The sequence below is a fragment of the Tiliqua scincoides genome, chromosome 3, assembly GCF_035046505.1.
Source record: "Tiliqua scincoides isolate rTilSci1 chromosome 3, rTilSci1.hap2, whole genome shotgun sequence".
NCBI lineage: Eukaryota > Metazoa > Chordata > Lepidosauria > Squamata > Scincidae > Tiliqua > Tiliqua scincoides.
In genome coordinates, this window is record NC_089823.1 from 143,215,470 (window position 1) to 143,238,115 (window position 22,646).

Consider the following 22,646-nt stretch of genomic DNA (forward strand, 5'->3'; position numbering starts at 1 on the left):
AATAAAAAGGTCTTAAGTCCCTGCCGAAAGGACTCTAAAGAGGGAGCCGTCCCCAATTTCAGGGGGAGCGAGTTCCACAAATGGGGAGCCACCACCGAGAAGGCCCTCTTTCTTGCAGCCATCCCCCTCACCCCCGCTAGTGGCAGCACAGTCAGAAAGGCCCCCTCTGATGACCTGAGAGGACAGGTTGGATTATATGGAAGGAGGTGATCCACTTGATTACAAGTATTAAAAAGGTAGCAAAGAGTTTATTAATCCAAGCATGGTTTTTCCACACACCCCAACCTTCATAATTAAAAGATGGAATTCTTCATTTACTCCTCCCAAAAGGCTGTAGAAATGTAGCACTTTTCACTCTTCCCTCAAAATTTACCCCAGATTGGTTTCTGAAAAGAGTTTTAAGGAAACTCCCTTAACCATACGAAGTAATTGTTGAACATAATACCAAACCCTAGCTAAGACACTGAAAGAATCATAGGACAAGGGAATAGAGTACATGATTTTAGAACCCACACCTGATTCCTAAAGCACAGTTAATATTTGGATAGCATTATATCTGTATAATGATGTAGTTATGAAGGGGCTAATCATATTTTTGTGGTCCTTTGTAAACAGAAGTCAATTAAATATTTCTAGAGCTTTCAAAAAATAGAAAGTTTACTTAAGAAATACATCACACAGGGGCCCAAAATGCAGTGGTGAACCATAAACCTTGCATATGCAGCTCTAGGTTCGACCCAGTCAACAGTTCTCAATCAGTAAGGCTAGGAGACTCTTATTTTTAAAACTGGATTTAAGGTCTGCCAATAAGACAGAGCCAGATGAACCGTCTCTCCCCATTTCTTTCTGTTTTCCAGGGAAACATCTGAAATTCATAGCACACTTAAAAACAGCTCTTTGTGGCCAAAGGAGGCTGCATATGAGCTCTGAGTTGTGCACAGTCATAAAAAAAGGATCTCTTTGTAAAGTCAAGAACTAAGAATAGCAGGATTTGGAATAAATCATCTTTTCCTTGTCATTTTTATTTGAGGCATCTGGAAGAAAACTATAATATTAACATTTGGGGGGGGGGGATTCGCTGTATTGTTTACATCTCCAAGGGTGAAACCCAGAATCACTGAACATCCACTGAGGGAAAAAAAAAAGTGATACCAAATAGACCACTACACTGACCTCCAACCGTTTGATAATCTCTCGTAAAGAAAGCATAGTCTCATTTCCTCCTATGAAGGTGGTTGTAGGCAACTGGAACACTTTGTCCAAGTCAGATTCATATAAGCCATAAAAACCTGCGGCATATCCATCGATTGTGAGATGACAGGAACAAAAAAAAAAACCAAAGTCAAATATTTATTCTACAACCATACACATAATTCTTGGAAGGCAAGGTCAGAAAATACCTTTTCATCTCAAAACAAACATGGGAAAGAGGTTTTATTATACTATTTAGTATATATTATTACACTGAAGTGGTTAGGTTAAGCCATTTCTGCCCAACACTGCATATACCCAACAGGGACCAAATGTATACACCTGTGGGCTGGGCAAAAATGGGTTAACCACTTGAGGACACAATCCTAATCCCTTATGTCAATGCTTTCCAGCACTGACATAAGGACAGTGTAGCTCTGAGGTAAAGGAACAAACATTCCCTTACTTTGAGGAGGCCTCTGTGAGTGCCACCCAACTGCAGGATGCAGCACACCTCCCATTGGCACCATTATGCCAGTGCTGGAAAGCACTGACATAAGGGGTTAGGATTGCGCCCTAAATTATATTCAAGAACAGTTTAAGAAAAAAACAACCCACGAACTTTGCAGATCAGTCTCCAGTCTTTTTAATTTGGTAGCCGAGGAGCACATTTATGACTAGACCTTGCAGTTTTAACACATTTATACATTTAGAAAATCTGAAGTACAGGCGACTTTCTGTATTTGTGGGGGAATAGGTTCCAACTGCCACCAAGGATACAGTAAACCACAGATAGCAGTGAACCCTACAAAGTGGTTCTCAAATTCCTCCCATCGAGCAAATGACTTAGCTGTCTCTGATTGCAGCCCTCCAATCACTGTCTCCTGTGACTCGCTGTTTCTTTGTTGTCTGCAAATGCTAACAGGAAGCAAGTTGGAGGGCTGAAAACAACGCAAAACTGTTTGTGTACTCCTTGCTGTTTATGGAAGCTGTCTATGTACTCCTTACACTAATCCTAACCATGCAATTTTAAAGAGAAGCTTGCACAATTTGCATTTCTGATATTAATTTTTAAATTGTGCAAATTCAAAAACGGGTTAAAAAAAGTCTGTGCAAAACAAGAGTTACTAGTACTTTCAAGTGGGAAAGAAACTTGGGGGAGTACAACACAGGAGGGAAAGATTATGGATATGTAGATGGAACAAGTACTAAAGTACTATGAAAGGAAGTTATTCAAAATTGCAATACTCCTGCTATTTATCACCACTTCACTGAGAGCAAGAACACATGTTATAGACAGAGATAGTTAACAATATAATCAAAATAGTTATCCTATTTCTTTACTCACCAATAGATTTGGATATTTGAAGGATACAGTTATGGAAGATGATTTAGAGTTAGTATTTAACTTATTAGTGGCAGCTAAACTTTCAGCCCAATCCTAATGAGGATTAAGCCTGTACAAGGGAGATTTTTACAACAGTGGAAAAGTGTTCCGCTATTGTAAAATGGTTGTTGATGGCACTCACAGTGAGCCATTGGTGACAATTTTGTGAGTGCTGCCACTGGAGGCAGTTATGCCATAGCCTCACCACTGGAGTCCACAGCCCCCAATGGAGTTGGTAAGCCAGCAGGAAGGCGGGGCACATTGAGACCAAAAAGAGGGCGGTATCAGCAGCACTCCCAATATCCTATCCCCTTTCCTGGCCTTGATCCACCTTCCCAGGTCCAAGTAGAACCATTTGGACAGCATGGGCTTACCCTCAGACAAGGGAAGAAATGTTCTGGGATGGCCCCTCCTGCAGGATGCAGCATGAGCTCCAATGGTGTGGCTGCATTGCCTGGGGAGACTGAGTCACGATTGGGCCGTTTGTTTCACCACTATCTGAGAAACTGTTAATACACTTCTGATTAATGGGTGGCTTAAGAAAATATGAAATGTAGCTATGTTAACAAGCTTAACATAGTATAACAGAACTAAAAATAACATTGTCACAGACAGATTTGTTAGAAGTAGGATTTTGCTTCTTGATTACTGGAACTAAAAAAAGCATAACATGCTTATCTATTGTGTTCACTAGTTTAGCACATCTCTCTTTTCTTTTTTAGTATTGTGTACTAAATGGATACTTTACAGTCTATCATTTTAATAATTATTCAGAAAACTATTTCAGTAATTGTAATATTATAATTATGGGTTTGTATTTAATGCATTTGGGGGGGGGGAGAAAACTGATCACTTCAGATTTTTCCCTTATTCCTCACCCCAGTACTGTATACAGGTTCTTTGTGCATACACAAAGGAGACAAAATAAATGCTAGATCAGATATATAGAGAGTTAACAAAGCTATTAAATAAATGTTGCCTACCTTGCTGCAAACTGGAGAGAATATTCAGTATTGCACTGCTCATCTAACAGCCTATTGCACTTAACCATGCACCATTTGCCTTGCTGAGACTAATTCTTGCAAAGGAGTTGAAAATTCTCACCCAGTTTATCAATAGTAGTGATTAAATCCGATGGAACAAATGAGTCCAAGTCTGCATCCAAGATTCCTAAGGGATCCAACTGAGCCACATGATGTCCACGGATCTGAATAGGTTGAAGTGGGTAAAAAGGGTGGTAGGAAAGGCAAAGAAGAAAACATCATGCTAACAAAACAAACCAAATCAAAGGGGAGAGCTCACCAAAGTATGTGCGTGCACACAGTTCATTCATGGAATCATCAAAAGAAACGTCATTAATCCCGAGAGGGTCAAGCTGAGCTTTGTAGTGCCCTATAAACTGAAAATAAGGAGTACTGTCACTAGATATGTGAACTCTGATAAATTTTCTCTTACGCATAGTTAAGAGTTACTGTATTTTTATATAGCAAGTGAAACTTATTATATATCATTTTACAAAGTAATTCTATCTTTCTACTTTCTAAGTTGAATAACTTAACATATCAAGAACTACGTTTGTGAAGAAGTCTTAAGAACTATGTCTATTTATATCAACATGGAATGTTTTCACATAGCATTTTTTTCTTCAGTGAATAATATGATATAGTCACTGTATGTGCAGCCCAATTCGAAACTGTCACTGAGCCATTCTGAGGCATACGCCATGGATCCGTGGATGCTGGTGTAACTACAACCCTGCCAGCGCAGCAGCTAGCTCACTGGCAGACAATGGCAGATGCCAGAGTAATGACATGCCAGAATACCATGCAACTCCTACCAGCAGGAAGGATAAAATGCAGCAGAAACATGGGTGCAACTAGGAGGAGATGAAGTACACCATATCTGAAACCTCCTTCAACGCCATGTCTAACACCAGAAAAACATGACACTATTGACACAGCTGGCATAAGGAGGAAACCCATAGGGGGCAATGGGGAAAACACTAGGCTATCTCGTCACCTGCCCTGCCCACTTTCCTACAGTGGAGTATAGGATACAGATGACAATTGGCAGCCAATCACATCACACTAACCCAAGTAGTTAAGCCACTGCCAAGGAGACTCAGATGATAGGGCACACAGCAAAGGCTGTACCTCCCTGATCTCTTGTAATTCACCCTTTGAGCATACAAAGGGAAGTTGTGGTGATGGGAACTATAAGGAAAGGCCACTCAGCACTCAAACAGACCATTTTGCACAAACAACCTCACAACATGTAGGGCAAAACAATGCATTAACATTTGTCTTCTCAGAATTCTTATTGTAGGGACTCTGTCCCAGGATGACTCCACAGTTACACACCCAAGTAGAACGTTAACATCACCATGTCTACTAGGGAAGCAAGGACAATGCAGGTAGGCAAAAGAGGGGAGAGAATCCCATACCATAATGCAGTATGCTGCATGTCTCCCAACTGTCTTCTCCCCATATACAGACCCTTCAATAATATCAAACGTCTCTTTGTACAAACCGTGTTGTCTAACCGTCCTTTACTTTTGCAATAGTTAATAAGAGTGAGTGTCCGTTCTCACTTGGGGAATGCACAACATTCCAAACATTGCTGCAGCTGACCAAACACTCAACTGGGCCTGTCACAAACTTCGGCCTCAAAGGGGTTGTTTAGTGACATCCGAGTCAAAGAAAGTGGGGAGACAAAAGAATGCTCCAAAGGTGGGGCATCAAAACAAAAAGCAGCCTTCAATCTTGCCCTGATGGGTTCCTTTCAGCCTTAAATCCAATGACCCCTTTTTCACCTACAAATGGCAACAGCAAGTGGAAATTCCCTTTTCCCTCTCTGCCTTCAGCTTTCTCCTTCCTCCTCCTCTGTCCATGTTAGCATGTGTTTTTTTTCTTCTTCTTCTATAAATCTTTTCACAAAAGTTATTTTTGGTGTGGGGGGGTTAATAGGGATAATTCCCTTCACCCTTCAGGAAAGTGTAGGGTTTCATTTCTGCCATAACAATATGCATAGCAATTTGTAGGATTTGAGGGTCTCTTTGATGATTGCATGGTTCCAAAGCGAGTAAACATCAGTAATTTCAATCATACAACACTAGGATATATACAGAGATAATACATACATTTTTTTTTCCTTAACTCAGAGGTTCCCAAACGGGGGTGTTGCGATGCCCCAGCCAGGGAAACTCTGCCACTGCCCCCTTAAGGGGCAGGGTGACAGCAATGGCAGCAACACGATCAGGACAATTCTGCTGCTGCTGGGGATGGAAGAGTTTTTTAAACTTACCTGAGGGGTTGCTATGGCTCCCTAGAGGGTCCATGGAGACTGTGACCCCCTCTGAAGCCCTTCCAGCAGCTCCAAATTGCTGTGAAAGAGAAAATATAACCACTTCAGGTTTTGCAATGAAAACAGGAAGTGGTCTTTTTTTTCCCCCACAACAGTTGGGAGGTTTGTGGAGGGCTGCAGAGGGGGTCACAGACTCCCTGGGCCCTCCAGAGAGCCATAATGACCTCCCAGGTAAGTTTAAAAAAACCTTTCCCTCCCCAGTAGCAGCAAGATCATCCTCATCATGCTGCTGCCCCTTTCCCTCCCCCTCCCACAAATACCAGTTCCTAAACTCTCCCTGAAAGTATGGAAACAGCTGCCTTGGCTTCTCATTTTACAGAACATAATAGAAATTGAAGAGGCTATGTTGAACCTTGTAAATCATCAACTTTTTCAACTCATTTTTCAGTCAGGCAACAAAATTAATTTACACCAAAGAGTACATTTTCCTTTATACCAAAGAGTGCATCACTATCCATAGTCTGGCACAATTAGTCAATCAAATACTAGCTTAGGCCCAAATCCTAACCAACTTTCCAGCACTGGCATAGCTGTGCCATTGGGGTGTGGACTGCATCCTGTAGTTGGGAGGTACTCATGGAGGTCTCCTCGAGGTAAGGGAATATTTGTTGCCTTCCCTAGGGCCTGCACTGCCCTTACCCCAGTTCTGGAAAGTTGGTTAGTATTGAGCCCTTAGTCAATCATGATTAAGCACTATTAAAAATAAATAGAACAAGTCAGTTGTGACTAACTTAAGTGCCATTAATTTCAAATAGGACTAACAGCGCAATCCTATCCCCCACCAGCTCATAGCATGCAGTACCACTGATAAAGCACGCACTGCATGATATGGTGAGGGGTGATTAGGTGGCCCAGGAGAGGTAAGTAAGTATCTTTTTCACTTACATCCCGTAGGCCTCCTTGCCTATATATCCTGTTTTCTCCTTATCCACCATACCACTCAAAACTACCTGTTTGGCTAGATCAGTGTTTCTCAAACTGTTGGTTAGGACCAATTAGATGGGTAGCAAGCCAATTTCAAATGCATTCCCATTCATTTCAATATTTTATTTTTAATATATAAGACTTGATGCTACCATGGTATGTGACTGCATTTGGGAAAACGTTACACACCTGTACTTTTACCAGGTTACTAAGTATATGGTTTTAACAATGATAGTCAATGGAACTTACAGTCCAACCCTGAGCTGCCCGGTGCATGGGGCTGCAGCGGTGCCAAAAATGGCTGCCACTGCATCCAGCACACTCCAGGCAGCCGCCACCTCCTCCTCAGGAGAAGGGGACTTTTGTTCCCTTCCCCTGGGTAAACCAAGTAGCACCGCAACGGGGCTACTCAATTCTACAGCAACCTGAAGGTCGGTGTAGAATGAAGAGCCTCCGTGTCAGGCAGTCAACCTGACACAGAGGCTCTGGATCCGGTGAAGCAAAGCTCCACCTGTCCCGCCTCCCTCCCGCCCCGCTCCGCTCCCTCCCCATCCTCTCCCCACCCTCCCTCCACCTCCCCCTGCCCAGAACTCTTCCTCCTGCCTCCCCCCATGCCCCCACCTACCTCTCCGCTGCCCAGCAATCCACATGACCATCCGGTGCTCCACTGGCGCTGCCCATCGGCAGAGCACCGGTGCTAGGACCCACAAATGTGCCTTACTGCATGTTTGTGACAGTGCACGCCGGCAGTGAGCACTAAACAGGACTAGGCCTTACTCCTTTGTAAGTGTGGGTAGGATTGCAGCCTATGATTGTTAAAAATTTTCCTGCTTGATGATATCACTTCCGGTCATGACATCACTTCCAGTGGGTCCCAACAGATTCTCATTCTAAAAAGTGGGTCCTGGTGCTAGAAGTTTGAGAACCACTGGACTAGATAATTCTCTTTAACACATTTTGCTATGTTATATATAAAATCCCCACTTTCTACAAACATAATAATTGTTAACCACATGTTGATGACAAAACACCCCGTGCAGTTGATGGTCAATTGTCCCAGAGCACTTACCTGATATGCTCTAATCAATGACTGTACAGCCAGGTGATCTTCAACCAATTTTTCAGCTTTACCTGGTGATTTGGGCAGTCCATGGCTTCGAATGAGTGATGTTTTACCTTCTGAAAGGTCTGGTAAAGGAATCTGAGAGGTTTGTCCAGGAAGTGCCCCACCAGTTGCATTTCGGAAAAATAAATCCCAGGACTAGACAAGGTGGCAGAAAGTGGGAAAGAGAAAAAGGAAGAGGATCTCTTAGACCAGCAAACAAAGGTTATAAGATATTCAATCCTTTCACTCCTTTGTATTTTTTTATATTTTTTTTTACTACCTTGCATTGACAAAATTACTATCGGCCAGTGCAGGCACAATGTTATGCTGGGGTGATAGGACTAGAAATGGCCTATGACAGTGCTATTCAAACTGGGGTGTCACGACGCCCCAGCCTGAGGGCCCTGGTCTCTGCCCCCTTAAGGGGCGGGGGCAGCCTAGAGGCGGGGGGAAGGCAGCAGCGTGATCCCCAGGATCGCACCACTCAGGGGGCTGCAGGGGCTTGGGTGCACTTACCCAAACCTCCTGCAGCCTCCCTGGGGTGCAGAGAGCCTGGCACGATTTCTGCCAGGGCTCCCCGCAGCAGGGAAAGTGGATGCAGAGCAATCGCGCTCCACTTCCGCTTTTTGCACCCAAGCCCCTGCAGCCCCCGAGTGGCGCGATCCTGGGGATCCAGGATCCCCCACCCTCGCTGCCTTCTCCCCCTGCCCCTGCAAAGACTTACTGGCTCTCAGACTCTCCCAGAGAGTTTGAGAACCACTGGCCTATGAGATCAGAAGCATAAGGAGGAATTGAGTGCTCACTACTTCCAATAATTTCAAATTCAGATCCTCCCATCCTCTAACATACATAATTTCATGACCAATGGAAAAGTGTTACCCACAATTAACAAAAGAGATCAGAATGAGAAAACAACTTAGGGCTAAAGCAACACTCAACTAAGACCAGAAGAGACTGTGAAGAGCTCCAGAAGGATCTCTCCAAACTGGGAGACTGGGCAGCAAAATGGCAGATTGTTTCAACGTAAGTAAGTGTAAAAGTCATGCACATTAGGGCAAAGAATCAAAACTTTACATATAGGGTAATGGGTTCTGAGCTGTCGGTGACAGATCAGGAGAAAGATCTTGGGCTCCTTGTAGACGGCTCGATAAAAGTGTTGACCCAATGTGCGGCGGCAGCGGAGGGATAATTCCATGCTTGGGATCATTAGGAAAAGCATTGAGAATAAGACAGCTAATATTGTAATGCCATTGTACAAATCGATTTGTACACCTGAAGTATTGTGTCCAGAGTAGATAGAAAGACGCTCTTTTCCTTCTCAGAGTTGGCAACCTTCAGTCTTGGAAGACTATGGCATCGCGCTCTGGATGGTGGTTCTGGAACAGCGTCTAGTGGGACTGAAAAGGCCGATTCGGGAGTGACAATCCCTTCCACACTGGGAGCAAGTGCAGTCTGTCCCTGGTCTGTCTCCCTGGCTGTGGGCCTTCCTTCTTTGCCTCTTTGCCTCAGCCTCTTGGCCAAGTGTCTCTTCAAACTGGGAAAGGCCATGCTGCACAGCATGCCTCCAAGCAGGCCGCTCAGAGGCCAGGGTTTCCCACCTGTTGAAGTCCACTCCTAAGGCTTGCAGATGTCCTTGTATCACAGCTGTGGTCTACCTGTAGGGCGCTTTCCTTGCACAAGTTCTCCATAGAGGAGATCCTTTGGGATCCGGCCATCATCCATTCTCACAACATGACCGAGCCAACGCAGGCGTCTCTTTTTCAGCAGTGCATACATGCTAGGGATTCCAGCTCGTTCCAGGACTGTGTTGTTTGGAACCCTGTCCTGCCAGGTGATGCCGAGGATGCATCGGAGGCAGCGCATGTGGAATGCATTCAGTTTCCTCTCCTGTTGTGAGCGAAGAGTCCATGACTCGCTGCAGTACAGAAATGTACTCCGGACGCAAGCTCTGTAGACCTGGATCTTGGTATGTTCCGTCAGCTTCTTGTTGGACCAGACTCTCTTTGTGAGTCTGGAAAACATGGTAGCTGCTTTACCGATGCGTTTGTTTAGCTCGGTATCGAGAGAAAGAGTGTCGGAGATTGTTGAGCCAAGGTACACAAAGTCACGGACAACCTCCAGTTCATGTGCAGAGATTGTAATGCAGGGAGGTGAGTCCACATCCTGAACCATGACCTGTGTTTTCTTCAGGCTGATCATCAGTCCAAAATCTTGGCAGGCCTTGCTAAAACGATCCATGAGCTGCCGGAGATCTTTGGCAGAGTGGGTAGTGACAGCTGCATCGTCGGCAAAGAGGAAGTCACGCAGACATTTCAGCTGGACTTTGGACTTTGCTCTCAGTCTGGAGAAGTTGAAGAGCTTTCCCTCTGATCTGGAGATAGGTGCCTTCTGTTGCAGTTCCAAAGGCATGCTTCAGCAGGATAGCGAATAAAATCCCAAACAAGGTTGGCGCAGGAACACAGCCCTGCTTCACTCTGCTTCGGATGTCAAAGGGGTCTGATGTGGAGCCATCGAAGTCAACAGTGCCTTTCATGTCCTTGTGGAAAGATCTGATGATGCTGAGGAGCCTGGGTGGACATCCGATCTTGGGGAGAATCTTGAAGAGGCCGTCCCTGCTGACCAGGTCGAAAGCCTTCGTGAGATCTATGAAGGCTATAAAGAGTGGCTGTCGTTGTTCCCTGCATTTCTCCTGCAGCTGTCTAAGGGAGAATACCATATCAGTGGTGGACCTGTTGGCTCGGAATCCGCACTGCGATTCTGGATAGACGCTCTCTGCAAGTACCTGGAGCCTCTTTAGTGCAACTCGGGCAAACAGCTTTCCTACTACGCTAAGGAGAGAGATGCCGCGGTAGTTGTTACAGTCACCTCTGTCGCCTTTGTTCTTGTACAGCATGATGTTTGCATCCCTCATGTCCTGAGGTACTCCACCTTCTCTCCAGCAGAGACAGAGGATTTCATGCAGCTCAGTGATGATGATCTCTTTGCAGTACTTTAGGACTTCAGCAGGGATGCTGTCTTTTCCTGGTGCCTTGCCAAAGGCAAGGGAGTCCAGGGCCACATGAAGTTCTTCTAGGGTTGGTTCACTGTCAAGCTCCTCCAACACAGGCAGGCACTCAATGTTGTTCAGCGCTTCTTCGGTGACTACATTTTTCCTTCTCACATAACACCAAAACCAGGGGACATCCATGAAAGTTGAGTGTTGGGAGAGTTCGGACAGAGAGAAGAAAATATTTATTTACCCAGCGTGTAATAAGTTTGTGGAACTCTTTGCCACAGGAAGTGCTGATGGCATCTTGCTTGGATGCCCTTAAGAGGGGATTGGACAAATTTCTGGAGGAAAAGTTCATTATGGGTCATAAGTCATAGTAGGTATGTGCAAGCTCTTGGTTTTAGAGGCCAGCTGCCTCCGATTGCCAGATGCAGGGAGGGTACCGGGACGCAGATTGTGTCTGTTGTCTGGTGTGCTCCCTGGGGCATTTGGTGGGCCACTGTGAGATACAGGAAGCTGGAATAGATGGGTCTTCGGCCTGATCCAGCAGGGCTCTTCTTATGCTCTTATAACTGACAGCATGCTTTTCCAAAAACTTCTCTAACCAAACCCTCACCCATTGCTCTGCTAAGGAGTAGAACAGTTCCACTAAATGATCACATTTCATACTTGGAAAAATAAACATTCAGAACTATAGGAGGAATACACAACTTCAAAAGCAACCTCAACACAAGCCAAAGCAACCTCATGCAAGCGCCAGGCTCCTTCCTTAATATAGCTTAAATAAATATTTTGTTAATTTTTATTTTAGACTTTTCCTCACAAACCTAGCACCCAGGATCAACAAACACAGTCAAAACTTATTTGGGACAAGATATATTTAGGAGTATCTAGAACAAAGATAAACAGTTCCTGTTGTGATCATCACATTTTTCAGTGCAGAGAAGCAAGGGTTCTGTGTTGTCAGAAACGTCCAAAATATTGTTAGCCTATAGAAATTGTAAACTATAGGTGCTGTATGCAGGGATGGTCAGGCACAGCCCTGGCCCAAGTGCCACTTGAGGCAGGGTGCAAGCATATCTACTACACCCCCTGCTTTATTTTCCTCCCCTGCTGGAGGGAGAAGGAGGCTACCACTGTCCTCATCATCTTCTCACTCACTCTCAATGAGCAGGAAGAGAACTGAAGTGCCAACTGGAGCAGCTTCATTGGCAAAGGGCTCCAGAAGGGTAGCAGAAAGAAGGAAGGTGCTCACCAGTTTGCTGCCCCTCTCCAAGGTGTCGATTGATGTGACACGTTTATGCTGCATCATGAGTGGGCTGGCATTGGAATAGGTATTAATGAGAGTGGCCCTCAAAGCCCACCACCCATGCTGACAGATTCTTCAACTCGCCCATCCACAGATTTCAGAGTTTGTCAGTAGAGACAAACACTGCACTTGGGGAGAAATACTCCCCTTGATCAGAAAAGCTGGGCAATGTATGAAGTAAGCAATTAAGTAAAAGAAATAAGTGTTCGTTCTTTTAACATGGGAAAACTGGCTCAATGTTGAGTGACAATATGTTGTTTAGTGTACATTTGATGTACTGCTAAACCCCAAGAACAGTAATTTGCTTTTTACAAACCCAGTAATACAAACAGCTCCACCGAAGCAGTTTTCATATAATATTAAGTTGCTCATAGATGTTTTGGTTTCTGACCATTTTGACTGTTAGGTACTCCAACAGTATCAAAAACAAAACTCATCTTCAACCAAACAATATCAAGGAAGTAATTACACAATCATAGTAGACTGGCTGCATACAAGAAGACATAGCAACTGTTATGCACTCAATAGCCAACGAAGCAGTTTTTCAATTAATCTTGTGATAGCAATAACTGAGCCTTGTCGAGCCTCTTCCCTATGATCTATGGCCCTGACACCATTCTATGAGCAGAAATAATGACACCTTTCTCGGAGTTTGTGTCATTTATTCCCACAGCTGTTTCAGATGCACTGGTGGAGAGAAGAGACAGGAAAAATCAAAGAGCATCTTAAGAAAAGCTGGCCAGAAGGATAAATGGGGGGAGGGGAGGGTGAAGTAATTTCTAGGTAATGCTTCACAGATTACTATTAAAAGACTTACACTGTGATCCTATGCATCTTTACTCAGAAGTAAATCTTACTGAGCTCAGTGAAGCTTACTTCTGAGTAAAAAATGCTTAGGATAACAATCTTATTAACAAATATTGTAATTTAACATTGAAAAGATAACATACAGGTTGAGCCTCATTATTCGTGTCGGTTCCATTCCAAGCACTCAGGTGGATGGCAAAAAACGCACTATAGCAAATCAATTTAAAAAACAAAGTTTCTTTGCTCCGGTGATTTAAAAACAGCCTTGATGACCTTTGTGATCTAAGATAAGAGTCATTAAGAAGACAATCCATCAATCAGTCGCTTAGAAAGGCGCTTCACTCAGCCCCTCCCTTCACCAATGCAGTGATCACCTTTCTTTCACATGCTTGAGGGAAGGGAGGTGTTTGCTGGAGAGAGAAGGATTGATGGATTGTCAGCCAGCTGCCCTCTCTCTCTCATTAAAGAGGCTATTGTTAAAGGACTGTTCAGTTTTTGAAACTGATTTTAAAGGGATACATTTTCCCCCTTTTCCAGGGATCAGCACATTCCTTCTCATTTGCAGTGGCCATTCGTGTTGAGTCAAATCCGTGTATAAAAAATCCATGTATAAATAGGCTGGACCTGTATATATTATCAGACCCGTGTTCAGTCATACATTAATGCTTTCTTACAACTAAGGCTATAATCCCACACACACACACTGGCCTGGTTTAAAACATGACACCAGACATATGTTTAAGTGCAAGTTTCTGTGTGCTTGATGTCATATTTAAAATGATATGCTAGAATCTAGATGTGCAATAGTAGAACACTAAGGGTTTCCACCATGATGTAGGTTTCTTGTTCTCTTGTGTGCTCACTGAGGCATCTGATGGGCCACTGTGATGGTTTAGACAGAGCATTAAGAACATAAAACGTTACACATTTTCTTTACAAGTTCAGCACCATGCTTAAATAAGGCCTCACTTAGGACTAATTAACGAATTCAGTACGACTTGCTTCTGAGTAAGAACATAGAAGATCAACCTGTAGAAATGTTTGTTACTATTTTCCAAGAAACTTCAGAGTCCTGAGATGTAGGAAAATACAACCATGGCAGTATATGAAGTTCAGACACTGGAAAATAATAAACCTACACAAACAGTACATAGTTGGTATTAACAAATACCAGTTTTACCTATAACATATATGTGTTTGAAAACAGTGTTATTTTATTCAGAAGTTAGCCAACTGCGTTCAGCAAGACTTAGGCTATAATTCTATCTTACTAACCAGAAACAAACATCTCTAATAATAATGGATAACATGAGCATCCCTATTAAGTAGGTATATGTGCATGAAGTTGCCTACCTCACTGCTCTGAACTGAGAAGCCAAAAGCAGCCAGTAGGTTGCTTTTGCATTAGAGCACCCCTATATGCAGTCTTTGAATCAGGATTAATATGGACACCAGATATAAAGCATTTTGTAAATGCTAGTGTTTAAATGGAGAGGGCAGATATACCTACATGTCTGTATACAAATGCTAGCAAAAATACTAATAGATGTTCCAGAAAACAATTGCTAACAGATTTCATTGCATGTACAGGCACGTCCCCCCATCCCGTAACTGCAGATCCAGTACCTGTGCTTTCAGTTATCCATAGTTCCTGTGGATACCAACGGTTCACTTTAAAAGTGTGCAGAAAGCAAAGAAAAAGTATTTCTGAGATGCGTTCTGGGGTGAGCCTGCGTGGAGAGAAGCACCTATGTGTAACCTGTAAGAGGCTAAAGGGAGGTCAAAAGACTGCCTGGAGCCCTCAAAATGCAGCAGTTACACTGCACAAAGGTAGAGGAAGCCATTTTGGGCTTTTTTCTTTACTTTCTACACATTTTTAAAGTGGTCCATCAGAATCCATAGTATCCACAAGGGGCATCCAGAACAGAACCCCAATGGATGTAGGAGGGATGCCTGTATTTTACGCACTGACTTAAAAAAAAGGCAACACCCTTTATACTGCCAGTCTCCTTCAACTCTTACAGCCTCCTGTTATGAGGTTTCTTATACATGTTCCCATCAACCAGCAGGGCAAGACAGTAACTTGTGCATTTATATAAATAAGTCTAGTAACTTGGGCTTGACGTTGCTCATCCCTGAAGCATACAGAGATTATAAGCCTTGCTTTTGACAACTTTGAGAATTTTAAAATATAGCGATGTGTTTGAAAACAGTGTTATTTTACTCAGAAGTTAGCCCATACCGTACCAATTTGTATCCCACACTATGTTTATACGGGCCAGCAATAGCATCCCTTACATTTAATAACTTCAGTCATATATTTATGCACAGCACTAGCCTACATTTATTCTGAAGTAAGTCCCATTGTGTTCAATAGTTTGCTCCCAACAAAGCATACATAACATTGCAGTCTAAATTGGTTAATCACTAGTCACAGAGTATTCATGTACAACAACTACGGCATTAAAAACAGACAATAAAGAAAAATATCACAAATGACTAGGACCATTTGTATTAACTTACATTAGACCTTGTGCTTTTTAACAGGAGCTTGAAACCATATTGTCACTTTAAGGCTGCAGCATCCACTCCCTCACACCATCATTTCTATCTATCTGCTATTTGCATTTTGGATTTTGATCTTACATGGGACATATACATTTATAGCAAGTGCGCCATAGACTACAGTATATTAGGCAACTTTAGCACGCACTAGAATACATATGTAGGCTTACATAAAAAGAAAGGTTAAGGTTCCCCCTAGCGTTAAGCCTAGTTGTGTCCAACTCTAGAGGTGATGCTCATCTCCATTTCTAAGCCAAAAAGCCGGCGTTTGTCTGCAAACAGTTTCCGTAGTCATGTGGCTAGCATGACTAGATGCCTATGCGCACGGAACGCGATTATCTTCCCACCAAGGTGGTACCTATTTATATACTCGCATTTTTACATGCTTTCGAACTGTTAGGTTGGCTGGAGCTGGAACAAGCAGTGGAGGCTCACCCCGTCCCATGGATTCAATCTGCCAACCTTGCGGTCAACAGGCTTGTCAGCTCAGTGGTTTAACCCGCCATGCCACCGTGTCTCTTACATAGTCTGTCATTTCTGCTTTTAGTATCCTGTATGTAGATTGCAAGACAGAACAGGTAGGTTAGTCTGGAGCCACAAGGGGAAAGATCCATCCCATGACCCAAAGCCTGCTCATGGAATTTAGAATTCAACCCGCTGTGCACACCAAACTTCAGGTTCTTTTGCATGGAAATGCTGTAGCTATTTATTATTATTTGTATATTTAGCATTACCTTATGCACACTTTTTGGATTTTCAAGCCATGCATAATACATTTCTTCAACATAACTTGAATTACTTCCACTCAGGAATGGTTCTGTGGCTCCAGATGAAACATAGGTCCGACTTGGCAGGACTGCTTGTCTGTTTACATTTTTCTTCACCAATGCACAAATGCCACGATGTTTCAGAGTAGCAGCAATCACCCGTAAGTGACTCATAGTTATTTGTTTTGAGGAGCAGGATCTATTGAAAAGTTGGAAAAAAAATAAAAGGAATCAGAAAAGCATTTCATACCTGATAAGTAGCTTACAATGAACACGCTTCTTTTTTAAGAAGAGTTCATACTTAGAACCACAGTGATCCTGATGGCAGACAATTCCTCATAAATGCTTACCAGTGGAAGTCACTGATTTCAACAAGAATTACTAGGGCACAACTTTTGCAGGGAAGCATTCAAGGTAAGCTACTTGAAACCAATTTCAGTCATATTACTGTTTCAGGAAGACTATAATGTCACTGTTCCTGCTTTATCCCTAGTTTATCTCAAATAAATATTAATTAACACCATCTTACATTATATACACTGACATACCAAATTAAAGTTAACTGTTGGCCCCTCAGAGAGAGCCACCAACTGTTTTTTGGGGGAGGAGGAATTGTGTGGGTTAAATTTTTTGGTTGTGGGTTAAGTTTTTTGGGGGGAGGAGGAATCTCTGTGGGTTAAATTACCAGGCCTGAGGAGCGATGTAATACTGGGGGCGTACTATCGTCCTCCAGATCAGAAACCAGAAGGGGACCTTGAAATGAGGAAACAGATAAGGGAGGTGACAAGGAGGGACAGGGTTGTAATCATGGGGGACTTCAATTATCCTCATATTGACTGAGTCAATTTGTGTTCTGGTCATGAAAAGGAGATCGGATTCCTTAACATGCTAAATGACTGTGCCTTAGAGCAGCTAGTCATGGAGCCCACCAGAGGACAGGTGACTCTGGATTTAATATTGTGCGGTACTCAGGACCTGGTTAGAGATGTCAATGTTACTGAGCCATTGGGGAACAGTGATCATACTGCGATCCGTTTTGACATGCATGTCGTGGAAGAATACCAGGCAAATCCTTCACAAAAATCCTTGACTTCCGACGAGCGGACTTCCCTCAAATGAGGAGGCTGGTTAGAAGGAGGTTGAAAGGAAAGGTAAAAACAGTCCAGTCTCTACAGACAGCATGAAGGTTGCTCAAATCAACAGTAACAGAGGCCCAGCGGAAGTGTATACCACAAAGGAAGAAGGGCTCCACTAAGTCCAGGAGGGTGCCCGCATGGCTACCCAGCCAAGTTAGAGAGGCCGTAAAGGGCAAGGAAGCTTCCTTCCGTAAATGGAAGTCTTGCCCTAATGAGGAAAATAAAAGGAACATAAACTGTGGCAAAAGAAATGTAAGAAGGTGATACGGGAGGCCAAGAGAGACTATGAGGAACACATGGCCAGCAACATTAAGGGTAATAATAAAAGCTCCTTCAAATATGTTAGAAGCAGGAAACCCACCAGAGAAGCGGTTGGCCCTCTGGATGGTGAGGGAGGTAAAGGGGAGATAAAAGGAGACTTAGAGATGGCAGAGAAATTAAATGAGTTCTTTGCATCTGTCTTCATGGCAGAAGACCTCAGGCAGATACTGCTGCCCGAATGGCCCCTCCTGACCAAGGAATTAAGTCAGATAGAGGTTAAAAGAGACGTTGTTTCAGACCTAATTGATAAATTAAAGATCAATAAGTCACCGGGCCCTGATGGCATCCACTCAAGAGTTACTAAGGAATTGAAGAATGAAGTTGCTGATTTCTTGACTAAAATATGCAACTTGTCCCTCAAAACGGCCACCAAACTTTTCCGAGCGGTGAAGACCAGAAGTGATTGTGAAGAACTCCAGAAAGATCTCTCCAAACTGGCAGAATGGGCAGCAAAACGGCAGATGCATTTCAATGTAAGTAAGTGTAAAGTCATGCACATTGGGGCAAAAAACCAAAACTTCACATACAGGCTAATGGGTTCTGAGCTGCCTGTGACAGATCAGGAGAGAGATCTTGGGGTGGTGGTGGACAGCTCTATGAAAGTGTCGACCCAATGTGCGGCGGCAGTGAAGAAGGCCAATTCTATGCTTGGGATCATTAGAAAAGGTATTGAGAACAAAACAGCTAATATTATAATGCCATTGTACAAATGGATGGTAAGGCCACACCTGGAGTATTGTGTCCAGTTCTGGTCGCCACATCTCAAAAAGAACATAGTGGAAATGGAAAAGGTGCAAAAAAGAGCAACTAAGATGATCACTGGGCTGGGGCACCTTCCTTATGAGGAAAGGCGTTTGGGCCTCTTCAGCCTAGAAAAGAGACGCCTGAGGGGGGGCATGACTGAGACATACAAAATTATGCATGGGAGGACAAACTGGATAGAGAGATGCTCTTTACACTCTTACACAACACCAGAACCAGGGACATCCACTAAAATTGAGTGTTGGGAGAGTTAGGACAGACTAAAGAAAATATTTCTTTTGGTTGGTCTGTGAAACTCCTTGCTGCAGGATGTGGTGATGGCGTCTGGCCTGGATGCCTTTAAAAGGGGATTGGACAAGTTTCTGGAGGAAAAATCCATTACAGGTTATACGTATGTGCAACCTCCTCATTTTAGAAATGGGCTATGTCAGAATGCCAAATGCAAGGGAGGGCACCAGGATGCAGGCCTCTTGTTATCTGGTGTGCTCCCTGGGGCATTTGGTGGGCCGCTGTGAGATACAGGAAGCTGGAAGGGCCTATTGCTTGATCCGGTGGGGCTGTTCTTATGTGTTTTAAACCAAGTATGAGCTGCTTTGAGGGCTAGAGGGTGGAAAAGCAGCATAAGAATGCCTAAGTAAATATATAGCTATCTATATAATCTCAGTGATAGTGTAACATTTTTCTGTTTGTTTATTGTTTCCATATATGTGAAAATTATTTAATATATGAAAAGGAGCAGCTATATGAGAAATAGAACCCTCAAGACAAGAATATGGAAAACTGAGGCCTAGGATGCTCAAGAAGATTCATTCTGATGGACTGTCCATATACGAGTAATTTTCAATCAACATTAAGGGATGACAGAAAATCAAATTTCTACCTAACCAGACAAGAGTAACATTCAGAACTTAGCAGTAATCCTTCATATTTTATACAAAGGCCCAAAACTGTTCTCAGTTGCTTCCAGCAAGGACATTAACGGCCTGATCCTATGCAACTTTCCAGCACTAATGCAGCTGTGCCAACGCAGTGTGTACTGCATCCTAAAGAGTAGAGGCAGCACAGAGGCCTCCTCAAGGTAAAGGAACATTTGGTTCCCTTACCTTGGGGCTCCATTGTGATTGCATCAGTGCTGAAAAGTTAGATAGAATTGGGCCCCAAGTCTGGTGACATGTACATTAAGCCAGGATTTAAACATTCACATACCCTAACTTTTCTCAGACTAGGACAGGGCTGCCCAAAACCCAGCTCTGGGGCCACTTGTGGCCCTCAAAGACTCCCAATGGTGCCCACGGGGAGCCCCCAGTCTCCAATGAGCCTCTGGCCCTCCGGAGACTTGCTGGAGCCTGTGCTGACGTGGTGCAACTGCTCTCAGCATGAGGGTGACTATTCGACCTCTCTTGTGCAAGCTGCGGGCCAAGTTTTCTCTTTGCTGTTTGCTGTTTCATGACTAAAGCAGCCACGGCAGTGAAGGAAAAGCCAGCCTTGCTTTGCGCAAGGCCTTTTATAGGCCTTGAGCTATCACAAGACCTTCATTCATTCATATAAGTTCCATCTCTAATATATTTATTTATGTAAATTTATTCAAAACTTAAATGTAAATTAATTCTATTTTTCCCAGCCCCCCAACAGTGTCAGAGAGATGATGTGGCCCTCCTGCCAAAAAGTTTGGACATCCCTGGGCTAGGGAAACAGCATTACATGTTTTGTTAAATGGTTGGCAACCTTCAGTCTTGAAAGACTATGGTATAAGCCTACAGTACCAGGTAATCCCAGGTGGTCTCCCATCCAAGTACTAACCAGGCCTGACCCTGCTTAGTTTCCGAGATCAGATGAGATCAGGCATGTGCAGGGTAAATAGTGTTTTGTCAAGCCCTACTTTAAAACTTGTACATTACCATTTTCTGAATACAAGCAGGAATGAGAAAATTAACACTTTTCATGTACACTGTCGAAATGAAGAATGAAAATTAAAACCTCCAAATATATTAGGAACATTCTATGAGACTAAAGCCTACGATCAAGTAACTGGTTAAGCAATGTAAAATTCAACTCCCATCTCCCTTATTTTATCAGCCCTTCTTTATCTGCATCAACTCTGGATGGAAGTTGGGATCTGACAACATAATCTTAAAATTCTTTTAATAGCAGCAGATGTTTGTTTCCTAAACAGATAATTAAAGATGGGGTCTGAAGGCCAGCCCAGATGCGACTGTGTGTGTGTGGGGGGGGAGGTTTAGTGTTTTACTCCATCCTGCAGTCCTGATAAATATTATCTATCCACTACAAAGCTACATGCAGCAGAAGAAGCCAACAAGAAAAATTAGAGATTGTCACTATCTAATTAGACTGACAACACAGAGGCTGAGAAAAAGAGCATGCATACTTAAGGTGAAGCACCTTGAAGTACAGGGTGTCTCTCTTAGCATCTGATGCAAAGTACCTTTTAGAAGGGCCTCTTTGCCTCAACTTATTTTCTACTTTTAAAAATAAAACTGTAACCAACACAAGTCTCCAGTATTCTACGGGAAACTAAGGGCACAATCCTAACCAACTTTCCAGCACTGGCATAGCTGTGCCAGTGGGGCATGTGCTGCATCCTGCAGTTGGGAGGCAGTCATAGAGACCTCCTCAATGTAGAGCAATGTTTGTTCCCTTACCTCTGAGTTGCATTAACCTTATGTCAATACTCGAAAATCGGTTAGGATTGCAACCTAAATTTGTAGCAGTAACCCTGTGCCTTCATACCACCTGGGGAAGTAGTGTGCATATAACCGAATAAAGATTTGATTTTGCTAGACTAGCTTTGCACATTTGTGATACCTTATTATTGCATTTCAGAGTAAAGGGCATGCAACACAATCCAAAGATAACTGAAATTAACCCCACTGAAGATTAAATTCAATTACGTATTTTTCACACAATAAATCCAAATCTTCAATTCTGGCACTGAAAAAGGTATACATTTACACTGCTACAAATCTTCTATAAAAACTGATCAAGAATCTTGAGAAAATATGAAGAACGATAACACACAATGAAAAGAATCTGACATCAGTATATGCCAGAACTAAAAAGTATGGTGTAAGAATACAAAAAACAGGCTGACACTGAGTTACAACTGGCATTCACAGCACAATCCTATGCATGTCTTCTCAGGAGTAAGTGCCACCGATTTAAATTGGACCTATTGCAGGTATGGATGTATAGGATTACAACCTTGGTCATTCAGTTAACTGAATTACACATATATTTTAGCCCTGAAAATAGTTTATTTTAGATTACAGTTGTATCCAAACCCTCTCTTGAATGAACATGGCCTCATGAGCACATAGGAGGAGGAAGGGCTCAATTTGTGGTGATTGTTCTTTCTTCTCTAACCCCTACCCCCAAAAATCTGTTTGTGAGGGTTGCAGGACACTTAGGAAGGGGGCTGGAGGGAGAATCACCAAAAATTGCCCTCGTTCTCTTCTTGAGCAAGCATGGGACAGTACTCACACAAGAAAACTTCAGATTCAACCCATAATAAATTTAAAATTAAAGACGCAAACTCATTATGACACAAAACATAACTACATTGATTGATTTTATTTTTTTAAATTCTTTGTTATTTTATTGTTAGCTTGTGAACTGAAGAGGACGTATGTCCATAAAAAGAATTATTTAAACATACAATAATGCACCATGGGTCACAAAGAGACCACACTAAGTTTTTATTTATACTTAAAAAGATATCCAAAGACTATCTCACTAGTGAAACTAGTTTCCCTAGGTGTTTTTTGAAGTATGATGTACAGAATCTAAAATAGAAAGGTAACAAAAGGCAAGATTACTTTTAGAGATAAGTGTAATATTAAAAAGTAGTTCAAATCTTAGAACTTAACTGCAAAAGATTTTTAGCAAATTAAAAGCAAACATATTTCTTTATTGGGTATCAGTCAATCTTTTTACAGTACCTTGGAAATGCAAAGTAGTGTCACTGTGTTCCACTTAAACAATAACCCATTTACCAGATAGGTA

The 22,646-nt window shown here is 42.9% G+C and overlaps 1 protein-coding gene and 1 pseudogene across 2 annotated transcripts in view; both read right to left on the minus strand.

Annotated features, from left to right (window-relative positions):
- The window catches only part of OGDHL (oxoglutarate dehydrogenase L), a 75,409-nt gene that overhangs the window by 45,460 nt on the left and 7,303 nt on the right, over window positions 1-22,646 (minus strand). For both annotated transcript variants that reach the window (XM_066618718.1, XM_066618717.1), the window contains exons 2-5: window positions 16,375-16,606; window positions 7,935-8,126; window positions 3,683-3,785; window positions 1,174-1,289 (exon numbers count right to left, since the gene is read on the minus strand). In XM_066618718.1, coding sequence (XP_066474815.1) covers window positions 1,174-1,289; window positions 3,683-3,785; window positions 7,935-8,126; window positions 16,375-16,581 — 618 coding nt within the window. In that variant the 5' untranslated portion in view covers window positions 16,582-16,606. The remainder of the gene's footprint in view (window positions 1-1,173; window positions 1,290-3,682; window positions 3,786-7,934; window positions 8,127-16,374; window positions 16,607-22,646) is intronic.
- LOC136646778 (5S ribosomal RNA) lies at window positions 20,378-20,496 on the minus strand (annotated as a pseudogene).